This window comes from Taudactylus pleione, unplaced genomic scaffold (assembly GCF_031769625.1).
Source record: "Taudactylus pleione unplaced genomic scaffold, aTauple2 ptg000518l, whole genome shotgun sequence".
NCBI lineage: Eukaryota > Metazoa > Chordata > Amphibia > Anura > Myobatrachidae > Taudactylus > Taudactylus pleione.
In genome coordinates this window covers 10,970,361-10,990,701 of record NW_028284920.1, presented here as the reverse complement: position 1 = coordinate 10,990,701, position 20,341 = coordinate 10,970,361, and the positions used below count along the sequence as shown (strand labels likewise).

At 41.3% G+C, this 20,341-nt stretch overlaps 1 protein-coding gene across 1 annotated transcript; it reads left to right on the top strand.

The window, feature by feature from the left end:
- The first annotated feature begins 1,310 nt into the window (after window positions 1–1,310).
- Window positions 1,311–19,182, top strand: LOC148501484 (olfactory receptor 5AR1-like). The gene is made up of 3 exons (XM_088450421.1): window positions 1,311–1,373; window positions 14,301–14,478; window positions 18,218–19,182. The coding sequence occupies exons 1-3, from the start codon at window positions 1,311–1,313 to the stop codon at window positions 19,180–19,182; spliced, it is 1,206 nt and encodes a 401-aa protein (XP_088306547.1).
- Window positions 19,183–20,341: the final 1,159 nt, after the last annotated feature.

Here is a 20,341-nt window from a genome sequence, read left to right as displayed (position 1 = left end):
GTGTATGGAGAGACAGCAAGACTGACAAGCAGACCCCCACTGTGTGATATCCCCTGTGCTCCAATCTACCCGAGGGTTATGAGTCTCTAACCATGGCAGTCCATGAACCATGGTGAGTCAACGTTCATCGAAGAAGCATGATTTAAATAGTCTCTGTATGTAATGAGCCCACTGAGAGTCGGATGAGGGGTGTCCGACTTCTGATGGTGCAGCTGGAGATACGATTCCCATCTAGGCTGCAAATGGGTATCTTTTCCTCCAGTGCAACAGTGGGTAGCCCAGATTGATGGAAAAAGGTAAACTCCATAAAGTTTCCTACGGCTCCGCTGTCCAGGAGGGATGACACTGAAAGGGAAGCCTGAGGAAAATTAATCGTAGTCGGCAGCAGGATCAAGTTGTTGGAGGAGATGGACGCGAGACCTAGGTGCAACTCCTCCTGACCACCTAGGCTCTGCCTTTTCCCGACTTAAGGGTAAAAGTGTTGATACTATGTACCTTGCTGCTGTAATACAAGCAGAGGCCCTGGGCTCGACTACAGCGTCTCCCCTGTGGTGGAAGGTGGAAGGCACCTATCTGCATTGGCTCCTCCATGTCCTGACTTGAGGGCCATGCAGCCGAAGTTTGGGGAGGCCATACAGGATGATTCTGCTTGCGTCTTCTCTCCCTTAGGCTATGATCAATCTGGATGGCTGTACTAATTTGATCATCTAACAAGCTTGGAGTAGGATGCTGAACCAAGATGTCCTTGATCTCCTCCAAGAGGCCCAGATGGTACTGGCTTTGCAGTGCAGGATCATTCCACCCAGAATCCACAGCCCACCTGCGAAACTCAGAGAAATAGTCTTCAGCTATCTGGTGACCCTGGGACAGGGATCGGAGTTTAGACTCAGCTATTGATCTTTTTTCTGGATCGTCATATAACATGCCAAGTGCCACGAAGAATGCCTCCACAGTCTGTAGGGCAGCATGGCCCAGAGGAAGACTTAAAGCCCAGGTCTGTGGGTCTCCTTGGAGAAGTGAGATAACTATCCCGACTCGCTGGGTTTCTGACCCAGAAGAGAGAGGCCGCAGTTGGAAATAAAGCTGGCAGCCTTCCCTAAAATTGAGAAACTGGTCCCGATTCCTGGAGAATCGTTCCGGGAGGTTGATCTTAGGTTCCTGGGTGGTAGAAGGAAGAGCTGCTGTCTGAACCTCCTCAACCTTAATGGAAAGTTCCTGGACCTTCTGGGTCAGGGCAGAAATTTGTGCAGTAAGCATCTGCGCCATATTCTGTGATTGTTCCATATCTTGTCCGTAGGGTCTCTACCGAGATGGCTGGTTATAATGTTACGAATGTCGGGGATCCAACACCCAGAAATCCCTGTGGGATAGAGGTACAGACAAGGTGGAAAGAAATGTTAAATATTGCCCCGGAAAACTGGCTAACACCACATAACACACGGCTAACTGCTGGCAGAAACGGCTGAGTAACTGAGCGGAGCGGCTTGAGGCCGATGTAGCGGATGCTGTGCCGATGTTGTGGCTGAGGCCGATGTTGCAGCTGTGGCCGATGTTGCGGCATAAGGTTGTTGTTGTGGCTGAGGCCAATGTTGCGATTCGTGTGTTGTGGATGGAGAGCAAGGGCGGGCTCCATCCATTAGGCTCATTGTGGGTCTTCAGGCCCTCAGCCTGAGAACATGCTAATTAGTACTTGCACCTATAAGAGGCTGATAAAGGTGTATCAGGTTTATTTCTCAGTGTCTCACTACCTGGGGATAGCAGGCTTGTTAAGAGATATCGTGATTTTCTGACTGTAAGGACTGTGCATATGCCTATGTTTGTGGTAGGGGCATTAGGTCCTATCAGTTTTGAGAGAGGGAATCTGTTTGTTTAGTTAGAGCCCAGTTGGGTTACGATCTTGTTTTATATTTTCTTTTACTTCACAATAAGCTAGCTTTGGCTAATAGATGGTTGTCTTTGCCTGTTCACCCTCTCAGCTCTGGTTGATATCTGAAGCGGATGTGAGCTGTTACGATAGCTCATAACAATGGTACAGCATATTGGTACATTAAAAAGTAACATAAATTGAACCAAAACTAAATGGTGGACATCACAAAAGCAAGGGTCCTGGCACTCACCCCTCAGGCAAAGTGATAGGGGAATTATTCAGAAGAATAACGGTCTCATACCACATAGGGCCGTATTCAATTTGAGGTGTTAAGTCCGGATTTGCGGTAATTTACAGCCAATGACGTCATTATCGCCTATTTTAGTTTTACACGTATTCAATTTTAAAGACTTTCCGCCTAGGCGTTAAGTCAGTGCAATGTAATAGGCGGTAAAGTATCGCCTATGAATGGCAGGCGTTAAAAAGTGCTCATTTGGGGTTTTGGGGTGCAACATTTTGGGAACACCAGTGCAGTCTTCAGACAGTCCCCCAAAGGTAATCTGTGTCAAAAAAATGAAAAAAAAAATTAAGGACACCCCAAAAATTTACTTTGAAAAAGGGGGCAAAAAAAAAAATGTTGGTGTGCAAACTTAAAAAATAGCGAACTTGACTCTGGGGGGGTCCCCAAGTATGCCCCAGGTGTTTTTTTGATTGCAGGTGTTTGTGGCTGGTGGGTTTTTCATGATTTTTTAAAGTCACTTTAGCAACTTTAAAATATGCTGAACCCCATTTTCAAGTACCCCAAATTTGATGGCCATAGTTGTTTTGCTCTAAAAAACTTCTAAATGCTCTTCTGCATCACCTTATTCAAAGCCACATTTATGCACCTGCTGCGGCTATTAGAAACCCTGACTTCCTTCAGGAGTTAAAAATGGGGGTACCCTTTGTCCTCCCCTATGTCTACACTTCTTTAGGGGGGTCCCTAGAATATTTCCCGAAAATGCCTGTTTTGTTTAACCTGTAAAAAAACGGTGTAAAAATGTACAAAAAAAATGACATAAGGCCCTCCCCCCCAAAAGCCAAACCAGCCCCAGGCTTGCCAGCCAGTGGTGGTTTCTAAAAATATGGGGAACAAAAAGTGTAGGGTTCCACCATATTTTAGAAACCAACCCAAGGCTGCATGGACCAGTACTGGTTTTAAATATAGGGGTAAAAAAAAACATGGGGATCCCCGTATATTTAAGACCAGCACCAGACCCAACTGACCGGGTTGTAATGCCACAGCCCAGAGACCCAATCACCGGAGCTCCAGGTCCAAAGCATTAGCACCCCAAATTGGTCAGCACAAGCTGGTGATCTTGATGGAGTCAGGGACCCCCCAAAGAAGGGTCCCCCCCTCCCAAGCACCACAGGCTTACGCTGAAGCCCGGAGCTCTTCCCCATATCCCTGGCTTGGTGGGTATGGAGGTAATGGGGGGCCAAATAATGTAAAACTATTGTGTTTTACAGTGGAACTACAAGTGCCAGCATGCCTGCCATTTTGTACTTGTGGAACAACAAGCGCCAGCAGACATGCGGCACCTGTAACTTCACTGTAATATAATTAGTTAAAAAAAGACAAAACACACACACCATGACAGTATAACTTTATAGCTATCAGTATGTGTGGCAACACACATACTGATAGCTAGTGCGTGGATTGGGAAAACCCATTTTTTTGTTTTGCAAAGTCCCGGGGATGCTGCAGAGACCAGCGCCAGGATATAGGTGAGTATGAATTCTTCTTTGCAGTGCCATGTTTTAAGGATATTCTACTGGAGAAGGGGACAGATTCATCTGGTATAGGTAAGTATGTGTGAATGGGTAGGTGTGTGTAATAAAGTTATACTGTCACGGTGTGTGTGTTTTGTCTTTTTTTTAACTATTTATTTTACAGTGAAGTTACAGGTGCCACATGTCTGCTGGTACTTGTTGTTCCACAAGTGCAAAATGGTAGGCATGCTGGCACTTGTAGTTCCACTGTAAAACACAATAGTTTTACATTATTTGGCCCCTTCATTACCTCCATACCCACCAAGCCAGGGGTATGGAGAAGAGCCCTGGGCTTCAGCGTAAGCCTGTGGTGCTCGGGAGGGGGGGACCCTTCTTTGGGGGGTCCCTGATTCCCCCGAGATCACCGGCTTGTGCTGACCGATTTGGGGTGCTAATGCTTTGGACCTGGAGCCCTGGTGATTGGGTCTCCGGGCTGTGGCATTACACCCCAGTCGGTTGGGTCTGGTGCTGGTCTTAAATATAAGGGGATCCCCACATTTTTTTTACCCCTATATTTAAAACCAGAACTGGTCCCTGCAGCCTTGGGTTAGTTTCTAAAATACGGTGGAACCCTACACTTTTTGTTCCCCATATTTTTAGAAACCACCACTGGCTGGTTTGGCTTTTGGGGGGGACCTTATGTAATTTTTTTTGTAAATTTTTATTTCTCTTTTTTACAGGTACAACACAATGTGAATTTTCGGAAAATATTCTAGGGACCCCCCTAAAGATGTGTAGATATGGGGGATCACTATGGGTACCCCCATTTTTAACTACTGAAGGAAGTCGGAGTTTCAAATAGCCGTGGCAGGTGCATTTTTGCAGAATTTAAAAAAAATGCGTTTTGGGACTTAAAAATACACTATTACCCATTTTCATGTACCCCAAATTTGATGGGACCAATTTTAAAAATGAAAAAAATAAGCTAAATGCTCTTCTGCATCACTTCTTCAAAGTCAGGAAAAAAAACACCTGCCGCGGCTATTTAAAAACCCAACTTTCTTTTGCAGCCAAAAACGGGGGTACCCATAGTGATCCCCCATGTCTAGACATCTTTAGGGGGGTCCTAGGATTACTTCCCGAAAATTCCTGTTTTTTACCTCCGATCCAAGTATCGCCGGGTCCCGTTTTCGCCTACTTTCAAATTGAATACGGGGATACGCGGGCACACGCGCGATACTTTAACGCCTGGAAAACAGGCGAAGACGGCGTTAAGTCCGGGCCGCGTTAAGTTAATGCGGCTCGGCTCAAATTGAATACAGGCCATAGTCAGGCATATTCTATTGTGGATCTGGGATTGAGTAGAAATGGGTAAAGTGGGAATGTAGCTTTCCCACATGTCAAAAAATTATAAATATTGTCTCTTCCTAGTCCATTCAGAATATATAATAAAGTTTCTCCCTGCATAACCAAAATTTATAAATATTGTCTCCTCCAAGTCCATTCAGAATATATAATAAACTTTATACCTGCATAACCAAAAATTTACAGGAGTAGGATGTACTGTACTGTATGCATTTTTGTAAAATAGTTTTCTTTGCTGTCGTACTCAATCAAAATAATAGTTTCTGGCAATTTTTTTTAAAAAGGATCATGACACTATTTCTTTTCTTAAAAATCTTTTTATTGAAGCAAGACACAAAGATACAATTAAAATAGAAAAATCATATAATAAATTGAACATTGAAATATAGTTGGTAATACAAGTAAATTACATGCATATGATATTACACAGAGAAAACCATAATGCATCCTAGTAGTACAAATAAAGGTAACAAATGTAGCAAGTTATAATTAGAGTGTGCTAGTGTTAATAACCAGAAACACATTGTTGCCAATAAAGTACAACTATGCCTCATCTGCTTTTCTCAATTTTCCTATCCAATGATCGGGACTATCTCTGGAGTGGATATCAGAGAAGGTCAGACATATTATGAACAAACAATGTAGAGACAAATCAAACATAAAGTTGCCAATTCAAAATATGGTCAAAAGGAGATGGGTATGGGATGCCAACGCTCGGGATCCCGGCAGTTAGAATTCTGATGTTGTCAACCCAACAGGGTTCCCTCCCCACAGCCTAAACCTTACCTTCTCCCTGCAGCCTAACCCTAACCTATCCCCCCCCCTGCAGCCAACCCTAACCTTTCTCCTAACCCCAATACTTACCATCAGAATCCCAGTGGTTGGGATGCTGGTGCTGGAATTTTGGCTAGGGTAAGGATTCTGGCACCGGCAATCCGACATCCAGGATTTAAACTACATCCCATCAAAAGAGATAGCACAAAACATTACATTGAAGGAGATACAATAACCCATATAGAATATTGGAAATAATGATGGAAATAAAGAAAAACAATATGGAAGCAGAAAAACAGGAGGAAAAGGAAGAATAACAGAGTGAGAGAGGGAAAATCAAATGAATAATAAAGTAACATTAAAGTTCTAAACAAAGAAAAAAGAACAAAAAAAACATTGTTGGTGTCATTTAACATACTGTAGCTAGAAACAAAGTGCTATAGGCAATCAAAGTATAAGTTATCCATAGGAAGGGCAACCCTAACTACAACTATAGAAGTAGAAAATGTAAGAAGTAATGAGTTTCCTATGAACATGAGGCAATAAAATATCACACGCCTAATAGCAGTAAAACCTGATATGCCTAAAGTTAGGAGCTGAAAATGATCTTGGTTGACCGCAGTGGTAACAAAACAGAATTTAACCATTGTTAAAAATTGGAGTTTTAAATGGATGAACAAGGGCAAACCTACAAGGGTTCTCGGATACAAAGCTGGTATGGGAAGTCTGTAACCAAGAGCTAGTTTTAAAGAAAACCATGGAGATGTTATTGTTGTCCAAATTATCCAAAAATAAAATCACTGTCTCAGGCACAACACACTAGGGGAGATAACTGCACATCACAACCAGGCAGCAGCAGACTGACTGGGAGTCCACAGCCGGGTGAATAAGGAACAGCAATAGTGTCCATGGTGCACCTGAGACCAGACATGGTTCTGTCAGGCGCATAGTCCAAGGATGTGGAGGAAAAATGGCTCACTGACCACCCAGGAGTAACACACAATCACCACCAGCCGGGGAGGAGCCACAGACAGTGTAACCAAAAAAATGTCTTCACCAGAGCAGAGTGGTAAATTCTCACTAGACCATGCAAGGAGAAGGTAGAGTGTGGTGGAAGGGCAGTGCCTCAGCAGGGTCAGATGTATTGCACAAATCAGCCTGGCAGTGATCAGCAGTGGATAATAATGGAGACTGGGGGTTCAGCCAAGCTCTCTGACAGCACTGGAGGATTGAGGCTGTGAGTACAGGAATTACCGCAGCCCCAGATGATGGCATGTGGAGTGGCCACAAGGTAGGTCCAGCAACTCTGATGTCACAGAGGAACACAGCAACACAGCAATGATGTCTATTCTACAAGGGAGAAAATAGAGTTTTCACAATGAGAGAGGCTCGAAATCACTCCCAGTATTCATGCCCAAAGATGGCAGAGAGTGGTCATGAATGCCTAACACTTTGTAGGTTCGACAAGGTGCCTCCCTAAAGCATTAATACAGCTGCAGTTTAGGGGTAATTTGTAGGGTGAAGGTCCAATTTTAAAGAAGTTTAAGTAGTTGAGGTATGTAGCCCATGTAAAAAGTGACACTCTAGGTGCTCCACCCATCGGAGATCCCTCATGACCTTTTTGAATTTATGGGGGAGTTAACACCACCATTATCCCATGAAACCACTTTGAAGTGTATTGAGTAGCAGGAGGCAGTGTTTGTGGTCATGTGTTTTTGTATGGTCAAAGAACAAAACCAAGGATCAAAAACCACACAAACCAGCAAAGGGTCATAACGGGAATCATTCCTGTCTGGTCCCCATTCACCCCTTAATATGGAAGGGAAAATACATAAAATGGTAATAACAACACACATAAAGCTGACCATAAACCTGCTTCAAACTATAGTTTCTATATTTAATCTATAAAAACAATGCTTGTATCCAGCTATGTGACTAGCAAACCCTGTCCTCCCCGGCGATGGGCCGACATATCAGGTGGCCAGTACACACTAGACAATGCGGTACCAAACTGCCTGATTTGTCTGCCTCTGTCTCATACTGCTGCATGGGATCAACAACCGTATCATCAGGTTGGCCTGCATGTAGGGCCGACCTGACAATGCTGCTGTTGACCCCACGTGACCGCACAATACACAACATAGTGGGTACTAGAGATGTGCGCTGACCCCCGTGTTTTGGTTTGGGTTTTGGATCTGTATCTCCCCTGGTTTTGGATCTGGATCTGGTTTTGGATCTTTTTCCTTGATGTTTTGTTTTTAGGTTTTGGTTTTGGATCTGTATTTTTTCCAAAAAATTATATAAACATCTAAAACCACATAATTTGGGTCTATTTTTGTTCCTTCAGTATTATTAACCTTAATAACAATCATTTTTAGGAATTTCCATGCATTTTTAACCACCTTACAGCTCAGAATATTGATTTCACTATTTTTCACCAATATAGGCCAAAGGCTGCAGCAAGCTGGCTGGCTAAAGTAAGCAACAGAGCAGCAGCACAAACGCACAGCAGTTTAAAAAAAGATAGACCATTTTATGAAACATTGCCACACAGCAGAGGCAGACAGGATGGCAGTTTAATAAACTATAATAATGCCAAATTGGGCAAAATATAACAAAAGAGGTGCAAGATGGAATTGAAGCTCCCACCCACTCTTATGTGGGATTTTAAAAAGGACATGCACAGTTTAACAAACCATGCACTTTAGCAACTAGGACTGACACCTTTGTGGGTCAACTCCTTGGTTTGATTGGGGCCCCACAAACCATTTTTGGAAAGGACTACCTTCAATTAGTGGTGGAGATTGCATGTGCTGGTCCAAACTGCTGGTAGCTGATACTGGACTGCTTGTTATTAATTTACAAATTATTATAATTTTGTTAAACAAATTGCATGAACTCGCTGCAAATGACGTAACAGGGTGGAGGTACTTAGATGGTTGACGTCCCTCACTCTGCTAACTTTGGCTTTACAAATGGAACAGATGCCTTCACAACTGTTGTCAGAATTTAGATTAAAATAATTCCACACCAAAGATGTGGCTTTTCTGGATTTCTTTTTATCATGATCAAGAACTGCTGCCACTGGTGGCTGATTTACACAGACCACATCCTCATCATCAACATCTTCATTAGCATCAGATAGACACAAATTTCCCCCTCATCCTCCTTTTCAACTTCCTCCACACTATCATCCTCATTTTTTGTTATTTCGCCATCTAATTCTAGCACATCCGTCATGGTGTCAGTGATCCGCTGTGAAACTGGGTGACAGCTTCCTATATGAAAGGACTGTTTAATAGTCAATTGTTTTTTTAAAATACTACTAGTAGTAGTCTTCTTGGTCCCTTTCTGGGATGAAGATCCACCCCCAGCAGCAGCAACAGGTGTAGCACTCAAGGATCCTTCGGAGGAATCATGGATAGGAGAGGAGTCAGTCAAGCTTATTAAATTGGATGCAGGACTACTTACAATAACTAATGAGAATGTTGATGATGATGCAGGTGTTAGTGGTGGAGATTGCAGGTGGTTCGATCCAGATAGATGGGAGCAGCTAGGTAACACTGGATTGATTGTTGTTCGATTTTTTGTCCCCAAAGTTTTAGAATTTGAAATACCCTTTCCAATTTGATGATTGTGCTGCAAGTGACGTAACAGGGAGGAGGTTCCAAGATGGTTAAGGTCCTTACCTCTACTTACTGTTACTTGGCAATGGTTACAAATGGCTTGGCAAAGATTTTTCCGGATTTGGGTGGCAATAATTCCACACAATGGAAGTGGATTTTTTGGTCCATGGGCAACAACTGTTGCCTGATTTACAGTTTTTACACAAACATCCTCGCCATCAACAGCCTCATCATCAACATCCTCATCATCCTTGTTGTTATCACCAACTAGATAAATATCCTCCTCATCCTCCTCGTGCAATTCCACAGAAGCATCCTCGTTTTCTACATCAGAAGGCACACAAATAGTGGAAGGAGGATCCTCTTCAAGTAAAGTATTAGAATGGTCAGGCTCACACATGGCAACCGCGGACACACTTGGACTCTCCTCTGGGATTTGTGATTTTTCTGAGCACACAGTTGGTTCTGGTGTCTTATTCTTCTTAACAATTTAAATTTTTTGTGTACCTCTCCTACAAGCAAAGGGGCTTAAATGACTGTATTATTAGAACCATCAGTCATAAATACAGGCCAATGCCTTATCCTTTCCTTGCCATTTTGTGTAGTGAATGGCATATTGCCAATTTTTTGTTTCTCTAAAGTTAACTTAGCTTTAGCTTTTTTTTTCTTTATCAGGGTAAAAGTAGATAGCTTTACATGGCCTGACTTAAGCCCTGGTGCATCAGTTTTCATAGAAGATGTTGACGGCCTTGCATCACTGGTATGTGGATCCTGCTCTCCTGTCATGTGACTGTCCTCCATACTCACTGCGGTCTTACAGCAGTGTCACCAAGCAATTATAGTGCAGCTCAGTTGTGGCTAATGCATACAACCAAAAAATTGTTTTTATTATATCACTGGTGGTGTGGCTAACATGCACACAAAAAATTGTTTTTATTTTTTCACTGGTGGTGTGGCAGGCTAACAGACATACACCAAAAAATTGATTGTTGTTTTCTCACTGGGGGTAAACCCCTGAAAGAGGCAGCAGCGCCTTGACAGACAGCAGCATAGCACCCTTGCACACCTACGCTGATGACAAGTGTGGCTAACACGCACACACATAAAATTGTTTTATTTTTTCACTGGTAGTGTGGCAGGCTAACATGCACACACCAAAAAATTGTTTGTTTTTTTCACACTGGGGGTGAACCCCTGAAAGAGGCAGCAGCCCTTTCACAGACAGCAGCACAGCAGCACAGCACACCTACGCTGATGACAAGTGTGGCTAACATGCACACACCAAAAAAATGTTTTATTTTCACACTGGTGGTGTACACACCAAAAAATAGTTTTTATTTCCACACTGGGGGTGAACCCCTGAAAGAGGCAGCAGCCCCTTGACAGACAGCAGCACAGCACTGCGTACCTAGGCTGATGACAAGTGTGGCTAACATGCACACACAAAAAATAGTTTTTATTTTCACACTGGTGGTGTACACACAAAATGTATTTTTTTTTTTTCACTGGTGGTGTGGCAGGCTAACACGCACACACCAAAAACTGTGTTTTTCTTCACACTGGGGGTGAACCCCTGAAAGAGGCAGCAGCCCCTTGACAGACAGCAGCACATCACCCCTGCACACCTACACTGATGACAGGTGTGGCTAACATGCACACAGTAATAATTGATTATTTTATTTTTCACACTGGGGATGGTTGAAGAGCACTCCTGAAGGACAGAGCACCCCCTGGACAACACAGCAGAACAGCCAGCCTCTATGGACAACAGCCAGCCAGCCCCTATGGACTACAGCCAGTCAGCCCCTTTGGACAGGACAACAGCCAGTCCCTATGGACAGGACAAGAGCCAGCCAGCTAGCCCCTATGGACAGGACAACAGCCAGCCCCCCTATAGACAACAGCCAGCCAGCCCTTATGGACAGGACAACAGCCAGCCAGCCCCTCTATAGACAACAGCCAGCAAGCCCTTATTGACAGGACAACAGCCAGCCCCTATAAGAACATTAAGCAGCCAGCCCCTGAGTGACAACAGTGGCCAGATCCTATGCACAACATCAGCAGCAGCAACAGCACAGCACAGGTCCCAGCTCCCTCCATCTTCACTCTCCACAGCTGGAATGAAAAATGGCGGTGATCATGGGCCCTTTATAGAATCCAAAACCCGCAAGAATCCGACATTGGGATGATGACATTTTGCCTCATTTTCAGATGCGAGTCAGACGGAAAAATCCAAGCCGACTCGGATCTGCCTCGGATCTCCGAAGTTCGGGTGGGTTCACTTCTCAGGTAACCGAACCCACTCATCCCTAGTGGGTACACACTAGACAATTTGGAGTTTTTGTCATTCCGATCAATCGGAATTGTGCAAATCACTCCAAAATTCATCTAGTGTGTACCCAGCTATAAGCAGGCACCATTTAGAATGAATGATGCACACTAAGGAAAAAGGGAAATTATACAGTATTTTTTAATAGCAGTAAGAAGTACTGTAAAATAGGAGATTAAACATACTTATAAAGGCAACCACATTTCAGACAATTTCATACATTTAAGAATTGTTGAATGATTTAAGAAATGGAGTCTGGAAATGGAAACGGTCAGTAAAAAATAAGTTTGACCTATTATCTGTGGCCCTTTAATTTGCTGGGTACATTTATACAAAAATTATACATGTTGTAAATTACAGACCTCTGGGAATTATTTGATATTTTGTTTGACTCTTACAGAAAAATCTTGGAATTTTGTAATTCTTCATTTATTAACTGACAGCTGAAGTGAGTTATGCTGCCAATATTGTTTTCCTTTGCCCTATACTCCAAGAACTTTGGGCCTGATTCAGAGCCGCTCGCTAGATGCGTTCGCTCGCTCCCAGCATTTGCAAATCCAGCACACACACACAGCAAGGCAGGCGATCGCACGGCAAGGCATTAGCATGCCCACGATGTCTTGGTGTGCGATCACTTTGTGTATGCAGACGCCCACCAGCCATTCAAAAGATGCCCACTTGCGCACGTCATCTCCTGGAAGTACATGAAAACATTGGTACATCGAGCACCATAGGATGTGCTCGCCATGCTTGAGGTTGACTATACCTTGCCGTAAGCACTGCAATCACTTCAGTGTAAAATTCAACTGGGTGACATGCACAATGATGCTGCCTGTTAATTATGCACGCTTCTGAAACGGCATTGAAACACTCAGGCACGCCTGCGTTGGTACCTACACTCCCCAGTTTCTTGTGGCCTGCCCCTTTAACCACCCACAAATGACTTCTCCTGTCAATCATTCAACTGGGCTGTCTATGCTGTGCGAGTGAGCGCTTCCCGATCTTTCACAGCGGTTCGCGCACGGTCATTTTGATGCTTACGCATGCACAGTTAGCAAATATCAGCCAACTACGAGTGAACACATCCTAGCGAGCAGGTCTGAATCAGGTCCTTAGTTATAACAGGGTAAGCCTTAGTCATGTCACAAGGCTCTCTCAAGGCCAATCCTGTACGCATGCTAAATTTGACAATATCCATTTCTACTGGATTCCCAGGGCTGTACAAATGGCAATGCTAAACTGCTTAGTTAATTGTGCCCCTTTAACAGAGCATGGCATTATATTAAATGGAGATTGTTTCTTCAATGGCAGTTTTCTCAATCATCCACCTTATCAACCAAAATGTATGAGTTCTGGTGTTGACAGCAATGGTTTGTAGGGAATGTATCTGATCATTGGTGTCACTTTGTTCAGTAGTGGTTATTCTAGAAGGTTGCTATCTGTTTGGTTTTGCAGTGATTATAAACACCAACAGGTGCTCCTTATACACCCTCTGCATAACAGTATGCAGGGACATCATTAATCCAAACATTCATTGCCAAGTTTTGTGCAATAATATAGCCTACAACCAGATACAGTAGGAAGTAAAGAATATCTACCTTATCCCAGATGGCATAAAAAGTCTTAGCAGTATGGCTTACATTTGGTCAAACATTATGGAAACACTTCAATGAGAAGAAGACTCTCCAATCAAACTGGTAATGCAAATCATTTACTTCTGTCCATAAACACCTTGATTCATGAAAGGAAATTAAGCAATCTCTAAACAGAATTGTTTGGAAACACCCACTGGTAATGGCTTTGGGAACTTTTTACCCCCACTAAAGATAACATATATTAGACCTATGAAACTATTGTTTAATGCAAAATTTTGCCAGTGGTTATTTGAATAGAAATATTTAATCATCTATTTGGGGAGAAATCTGATTTGGGGCAGCTTTGTAATTTTCTGTATGGCCTGATTCATATCTTAGCATATCTGGGTGACTATTTTTATTGGGGCTTCAAGTTGTTGTGGAGTAAGCATCTCATCATCCTCCAGATCTGCTCAAATTCCCTCAAGTACCAGAATGAATAAACAAAATCAAGGATCTGGTAACTGTAATCTTTCCAACCACCCATTGATATACCTTAAAAACACCAATACATTGGAAATCCAAATCATTGATCTGCCTATTATATCAACTCTATTAACAACACAAACTAAAGTACTGTTGAAAATCATATTGCCTCTAATTGATAAAAAAAGTTAAAACACTTCACTTTTGATTATGCCTTAGTCATTTGAATTATCTGTCAACATAAGCTGCCTGTCATGATAACACTGTCAATCATCCCTTTGAGCCAAACGTCTGTGATCAATGTGGTGTTGGTTGACCTGAGGAACTCTCCCAGCTCCAGAGCTAACTCTCAGTTACTGTTCTAAGCTGACAGTGTCCTCAGACAATTGAGTGGGCCCCAACCATTTTAATAATATGTGAGAAGCGCCTTATGCTAGGCGTTGACTCTTCATGGTTAAGGTGGTTTGTCTGCAGTGGTCTTGTAGACATTCTATGACTGATAATATTTTCCTGGTTATTTCACAAAGAATTTAGTGGATAGTGGGCCTTATCGAGATCTGTATTGCATTTTGATAGCAAATCACAGCAAATACATGGGGATCAGGAAAAAGTTCAATGAGTTTGAGAAAAGCAATTTTGGTAATGAGTTATTTATGCTAAACAGATCAATGATTACACAGGATGATGGTTTCATTGTACATTCAGGTCAGACACTGTCTATATTGTCCCAAGCGTCCTGGTGACTGAAATAGAACTGGGAATTACATTTTGAGAATCAACAGGCTTCCTAATCGCAGACACTATGTGCCACTCTTTTTGGAAGAGTATCTTGGAAAACTTGATTTGGTGCCGTGGTCCACATAACTATATCTGAAATACTAATCCCCTAGACTTGCAGTAAGGGAGGCAAAGATATTGTGTAATTATGGTAGGAGGAACATGGCAACTATAGCAATCAGTAAGATGACCAGCTAGCCCATGCATACAGTCAGGATCTCTATCGATGCACAGGTTCACAACTATGGCCCAGTTTGCCCTAAGTTAAAATATATCTTTTTTTATCTATTTCTTTTTTAAAACTGAATTAAGCAATGGATACATGTACTCTAGGCCTATGCCTGAATACAACAAGAATAACTTCAGTTTAAAACTAAAAATAAATTAGCTATAAAAAAAGCTCATTGTATTGTATCAATGCATTGATGTCACTAAAAAAAACTAATACTTGTTTAATCTATTTTTGTTCTTATGTTTGTGTTTTTTTCTGCTTTAGCAATTTGATTCTAACAACAAAAAGAAAACAGAAAAACAAATAAATATGCAAAACCAAATCGAAAAAATTCACATATGTCTTGACATTTATAGTCAACTGAATGCGGTGTATCTATTGAGTGGACAGCCATACACTGCAAAACTTTTAGGAATTAATATATGAAATACTGAATACAACTCTGTTCATCATAGATTTCTCTTGGGGACTCCATCTCCTTCACTATCTATATAAACTAGCTGAGTTGCTGCAGAGCATGTTAGGATGGCTTACTAGAGACAACACATTTGTCAGTATCATTAGCAGTTAAATAGGTAAGTTTTATGCTGAATTTACAGTATAAAGTTAGGAGACATTTCGTTGGCCAAAGGATTTGAGGATCAATTGAAAATGCATTTCTAACTGTACTAAATTAGCCATTAATAAATCATTTTCAGACACTTTATATGTTAAAATTATTTAGGTCTGTTGTTCTGAACAGAATTTAGCTGTGAATTATATAAAAAAAAAAATAAGTGATTTTACCTACATTATTGAGAGACTTATACATGTGTTAAAATACACATTTTTTCCAATGTCTACAGAAGCTGATTTTTTAAAACAAATTACAAAACTTGACACGTGCATAACAATACACACATGATGATGAGAAGCTTTCCCTGTACTATACATCACATATATTTTATCATAGAACAATGAATATACGATTAATCGATTGTTAGACACACAGCAGTTTTAGGTTATAACTTTTTTTTTACTTGATTTCAAACCCGTTTATTATATTGATACTAAAATACATTAAAAAAAATATCAATAACATATAGGATAATATATCCCTACTGTACATTATAAGTATACGGCAGTGCAGTCTAAGGTACAGGTCTAACTGAGAATGAATAAATTAATTAATTAAATGTTTAATTTGTGCCTAATTAAATACATACTCATAATAGTTATTACGTGGGCATGCAATTTACATCTGAATTAACTATAAATAAAAATAATCATGCGCATCATTAGAATCCGTACGCATGCGCAGATGTGCGAACATCGATCAGAACGAACGAGCGGCTGCTTACGAGCGGCTCTGAATCAGGGCCTCTGAGTGCTGTTGTGACATGTAGTACATCTCTTCATATTGGGACTTGGTAAATTAAATTTGATGCATATTTGCCATTATTTACATGTACAGGTTTTTAATCCCTTTTTTCCTATTAAATAAATTTTTTAAAAATACTGCTTAAACCATTGGAGTTTATATATATACAGTATATATATATATATATATATATATATATATATATATATATATATATATTAGAAAAATACAGTGGCACTCACGGGACTTGAATAATGAAGACTCATGACTCCAGTTGGTCTATGTTCAAAAATATATATATATGCCATTGCTGTGATGACCGCAATCCATTTGTAGCATTTTCGGATAAGCCTATTATATTAATTTTAAAAGTATACACATTATAAGTTACTATCACCATCCTGAGTTGTACACTAATGCCGTCACAGCTGGGAATTTGTACACAGCTGCTATTAGAAAATATGCAAATGTCACCGGGAAATGTATTGAGACGCCCACCTGCGGCATTGCAAATCAAAGCATCTCTGTAAGATGGCACAGTATCTGCGTACACAGACGCAGCATTGGGTACAGAACATTCGATTGTTTGCAGTCCTGGGTGAGTCTATGGGCACACAGCATGGCCATGGGAATTGAGACACCGGAGTCATAGTCCTTTTGCACAGGTTCACGTTTGCAGGGTGACGGTTGCAACAAGTCTGCGTCTTGTGTCGCCACTCCCTGTTACATCGCCCAAATGCTCCCAGCCTGTCAATCACACTGCGAATAAATAGCCACTGCGAGCGACTACAGTAATGGTCTGTGACATATGCGCATTGTGAGTTAGGTGCAAGTATGGTTTACTGGCAATCGCCAATCCTGCAAAAATGGGGCAGGTACTGTACAAAGGGAGAAAACTATAAAAGAGGAAATAATTATTATAAATACTAATATTGTTCTTTTCAAGTTGGCTACTTTTCCCAGCAAGCCTCCCAGAGCATGCTGGCACCGTATTCCACCTGTAAAAAATATTAAACTAGTCAGGGCATGTACACTGACTGTTTGAATAGCTTATTAAAGAAAGTCACTGCAACACCTTGTTTACCAATTTATAATTTACACATCCATGCTTTTTTGTCCAACATCCAACATAATCCTAATTTGAAGATGGATAGTCTATAAGAAAGACAATGAAGGCACTATTTTGTATTCTCATACAGGGGCAACACTTGTGTTGTAAGCTCTTGTGGCACTACACGTATGTGCTGGTGTTCCTGTGCACACTGGCTCTTGTAGTCCCACAAGAGCATAAACTATTTTTTGAGATTAATACCCTGCTATAAAATCAGGTCAGTAACAGTACTACTCAACAATGTGACAGTACTCTCTTGTGTGGGGACCTGATCGCTATTTCAGATAATCCCTATAGGATTGTGCCTGATGCTGCATAGTCGTCTCTATGAGAAAAGTTTAGGGATAAACAGGCTATGGCAAATATTACTTTAGAAAATTTCTCCATTAAGTTTTTTTCTAGCATGTACTTTCAATGCACAAAATCAGATCTGCAGCACTAAAAAAATTATTTAGTTTCACACAATCTATTTTACAAAGGCACGCAATGGATTGTGGGCATCTGGAATAATTTTTGCATTTTAAAATTAATTTATAGTGCAACAACTAATTACAGTTGCAGTTTTATGCTTACTTACAGTATTTAGACAAAATGACTGAATAACAAACCGCACTCCTTAATGTTTTAATCTTTGCAACTTCAAGAACTTCTGTCACTGCCCATGAGACCATGTCAAAAGTTACAACCTGCAAATCACAGCAACCTTTCATCTCCCAATCACACTACAATCACACTATGCTTGGATTCAGTCATGCTGATGTTATGAATCAGCATTACTGAATTTATTTGAATCTACCGTATCTTTTTTTTCCAGCTCTTCTATTTAACCTTCCTGCAACTTTCTTTCATTATATTTTTCTAAATATTTTTCGCCTCAATCTGTGCAGCTTAGTATTATGGAAAAAAAGTTAAGAAGTGTACAGTAAAATAAAAATTAATATTCATATATCTGTTTACTTTTTAGATATTCATATTTTCACAATGATACCAGAAGTTCAATGCAATGGGACGGAATTCTCCATTCAAGGCTTGTCGGAAATTACAGGACTCCAATTGCCAATTTTTGGAACTATTCTACTCCTCTACCTCCTCATTGTTTTTGGGAACATGACTATTTTTGTAGTTGTCTGGGGGAATCCTTATCTACACTCTCCTATGTATATTTTCTTGATGAACCTTTCCGTCATTGACATCGCTTACACATCAAATATTCTGCCCAACCTGTTAAACGTGCTCCTGACACAACATCGGACTATTTCTTTTGTTGGATGTATGATTCAGCTGTATTTCTTCATTTCCTTGGCTAGCATTGAGGTCATCTTACTTGCAGCGATGGCATATGACCGTTATGTGGCAATCTGTCAACCACTTCATTATGTTTCCTTCATGAGTTTGAGGCACTGTGCTGGACTTGCAGCATCTGCATGGGTCATTGGTCTTTTGGACCCAACAGGACATATTGTTATCATATCTAAGCTGTCATTCTGTGCATCCCATCATATTAACCATTTTTTCTGTGATGTCCCACCACTCCTTAAGATCTCTTGCAGTGACACATATGATGTAGAAATGATGAATTACATTGTAGGTTCACTCCTGACACTCACCACGTTCTTGCTTACAATGGTCTCCTATGTTATAATTATTTTCACAATATTAAAGATAAAATCTGCAGAAGGTAGATATAAAGCATTTTCTACCTGTACATCTCACCTTACCTGTATTAGTATATTTTATGGAACAATAATCTGTTTGTACATGAGACCAGCATCTAGTTATTATCCAGAGCAAGACAAGTTTTTCGCTCTTTTATATATAGTCTTGGTGCCTCTACTGAATCCTATAATTTACAGTTTAAAAAATCAGGATTTTAAAGATGCTGTAAAGAAACTGTTATGTACCGTGTCAGTGCTACCACTAGGTGGCTGAAAAAACTGAAAAAAAATCACTCAACTAAGACAACATCTGTGTTGTAAGCAGATCTGAATCAAGCCCACAATGCCACTATTTTGCTAATATTAATGTTCCAGCAGTGCTCACACGCTGAGTTCTTGTCAATTACATGGAGGACTAGCAAATTTCAGATTCTTAATTGGAAAGCAGCTGCTCCTGCATGTATGTGATTCACTGGCATTGTGGCTATGGGCCATTACAGCCCAGTATCGCACTACATCCCCCATCTCCTGCCTGAAAAAGAAGAAATGTCTATGGATGGGTTGCCCACAAGGTGACATAGCAGTATAGACTAAATAATGTTCAATTGTAAATCACTTCTGCATTTGAGATTTGAAAACTTTGTCCCTAGAGAATGAAACATTAGAGTAATTTGTTATATACAGTAATCAGGGCCGGCTCTAGGGGTGTTCGACCAGTGCGGTCGCACAGGGGCGCCACCCGTAGAGGGCGCACCCCTCCCCAGCATCTCAATTTCAGAGGGACACTACTGTCCCGCTGTTCCACTTGTGGGCCGAAGTGGCCCGTGGGTGGTCAAATCGGGAGGTTGGGGACCCCCAAAGCCACAGCTGTGTGGTGGTGCCGGACCCCCGGAGTGTGAATGGATGCCACGCGCCATTCACTGATGGGAGAGGGCTGGGGGAAGCCCAGCCAGTGACTGAGTAAAGGGCTTTACCCCCAGCCTGATGTTATTTGGAGGCATGCCATGCGGGCACGCCTCCAAATAACATCACATAGGGGGCATGGCCTATGGTAATTAGGCCACACACCCAAATTTCATGTATGGGTGCATTACTAAGGGCCGGCACAGGGTGCTCCAAGCCCTGGAGCCGGCCTTGACAGTAATGGTGCAGCATACATTTCAAGATTGCTTAATTTTTATTATGCTTGCATTCGTACTTTTGCAACTGATCATGTTATCAAGAGGGTACCAAGGTGGTATCGCTTTATAGCTATGATGTATGAAACATAGGTAATCTGAACCCAGCACAAAACAGTTTGTTTTAACATTTGTACAATAAATTTATATATCATCTTCATAGCACTTGGTTTTGTGTTTGTTTTAAGATGGTGATGTTTTCATGTCTGAACTAATAAAGTATATGCAATGTAAGGTAATCACCAATCACTGATT

Bases quoted from the DNA above. Each gene is read 5' to 3' on its own strand.
- LOC148501484 (XM_088450421.1), top strand. From the start codon at position 1,311: ATGGCTGGTTATAATGTTACGAATGTCGGGGATCCAACACCCAGAAAT. The intron at 1,374-14,300 runs GTACAGACAAGG...TATTTCACAAAG, and splicing joins GAAATCCCTGTGGGATAGAG to AATTTAGTGGATAGTGGGCC. The intron at 14,479-18,217 runs GTCAGACACTGT...TTTACTTTTTAG, and splicing joins TGGTTTCATTGTACATTCAG to ATATTCATATTTTCACAATG.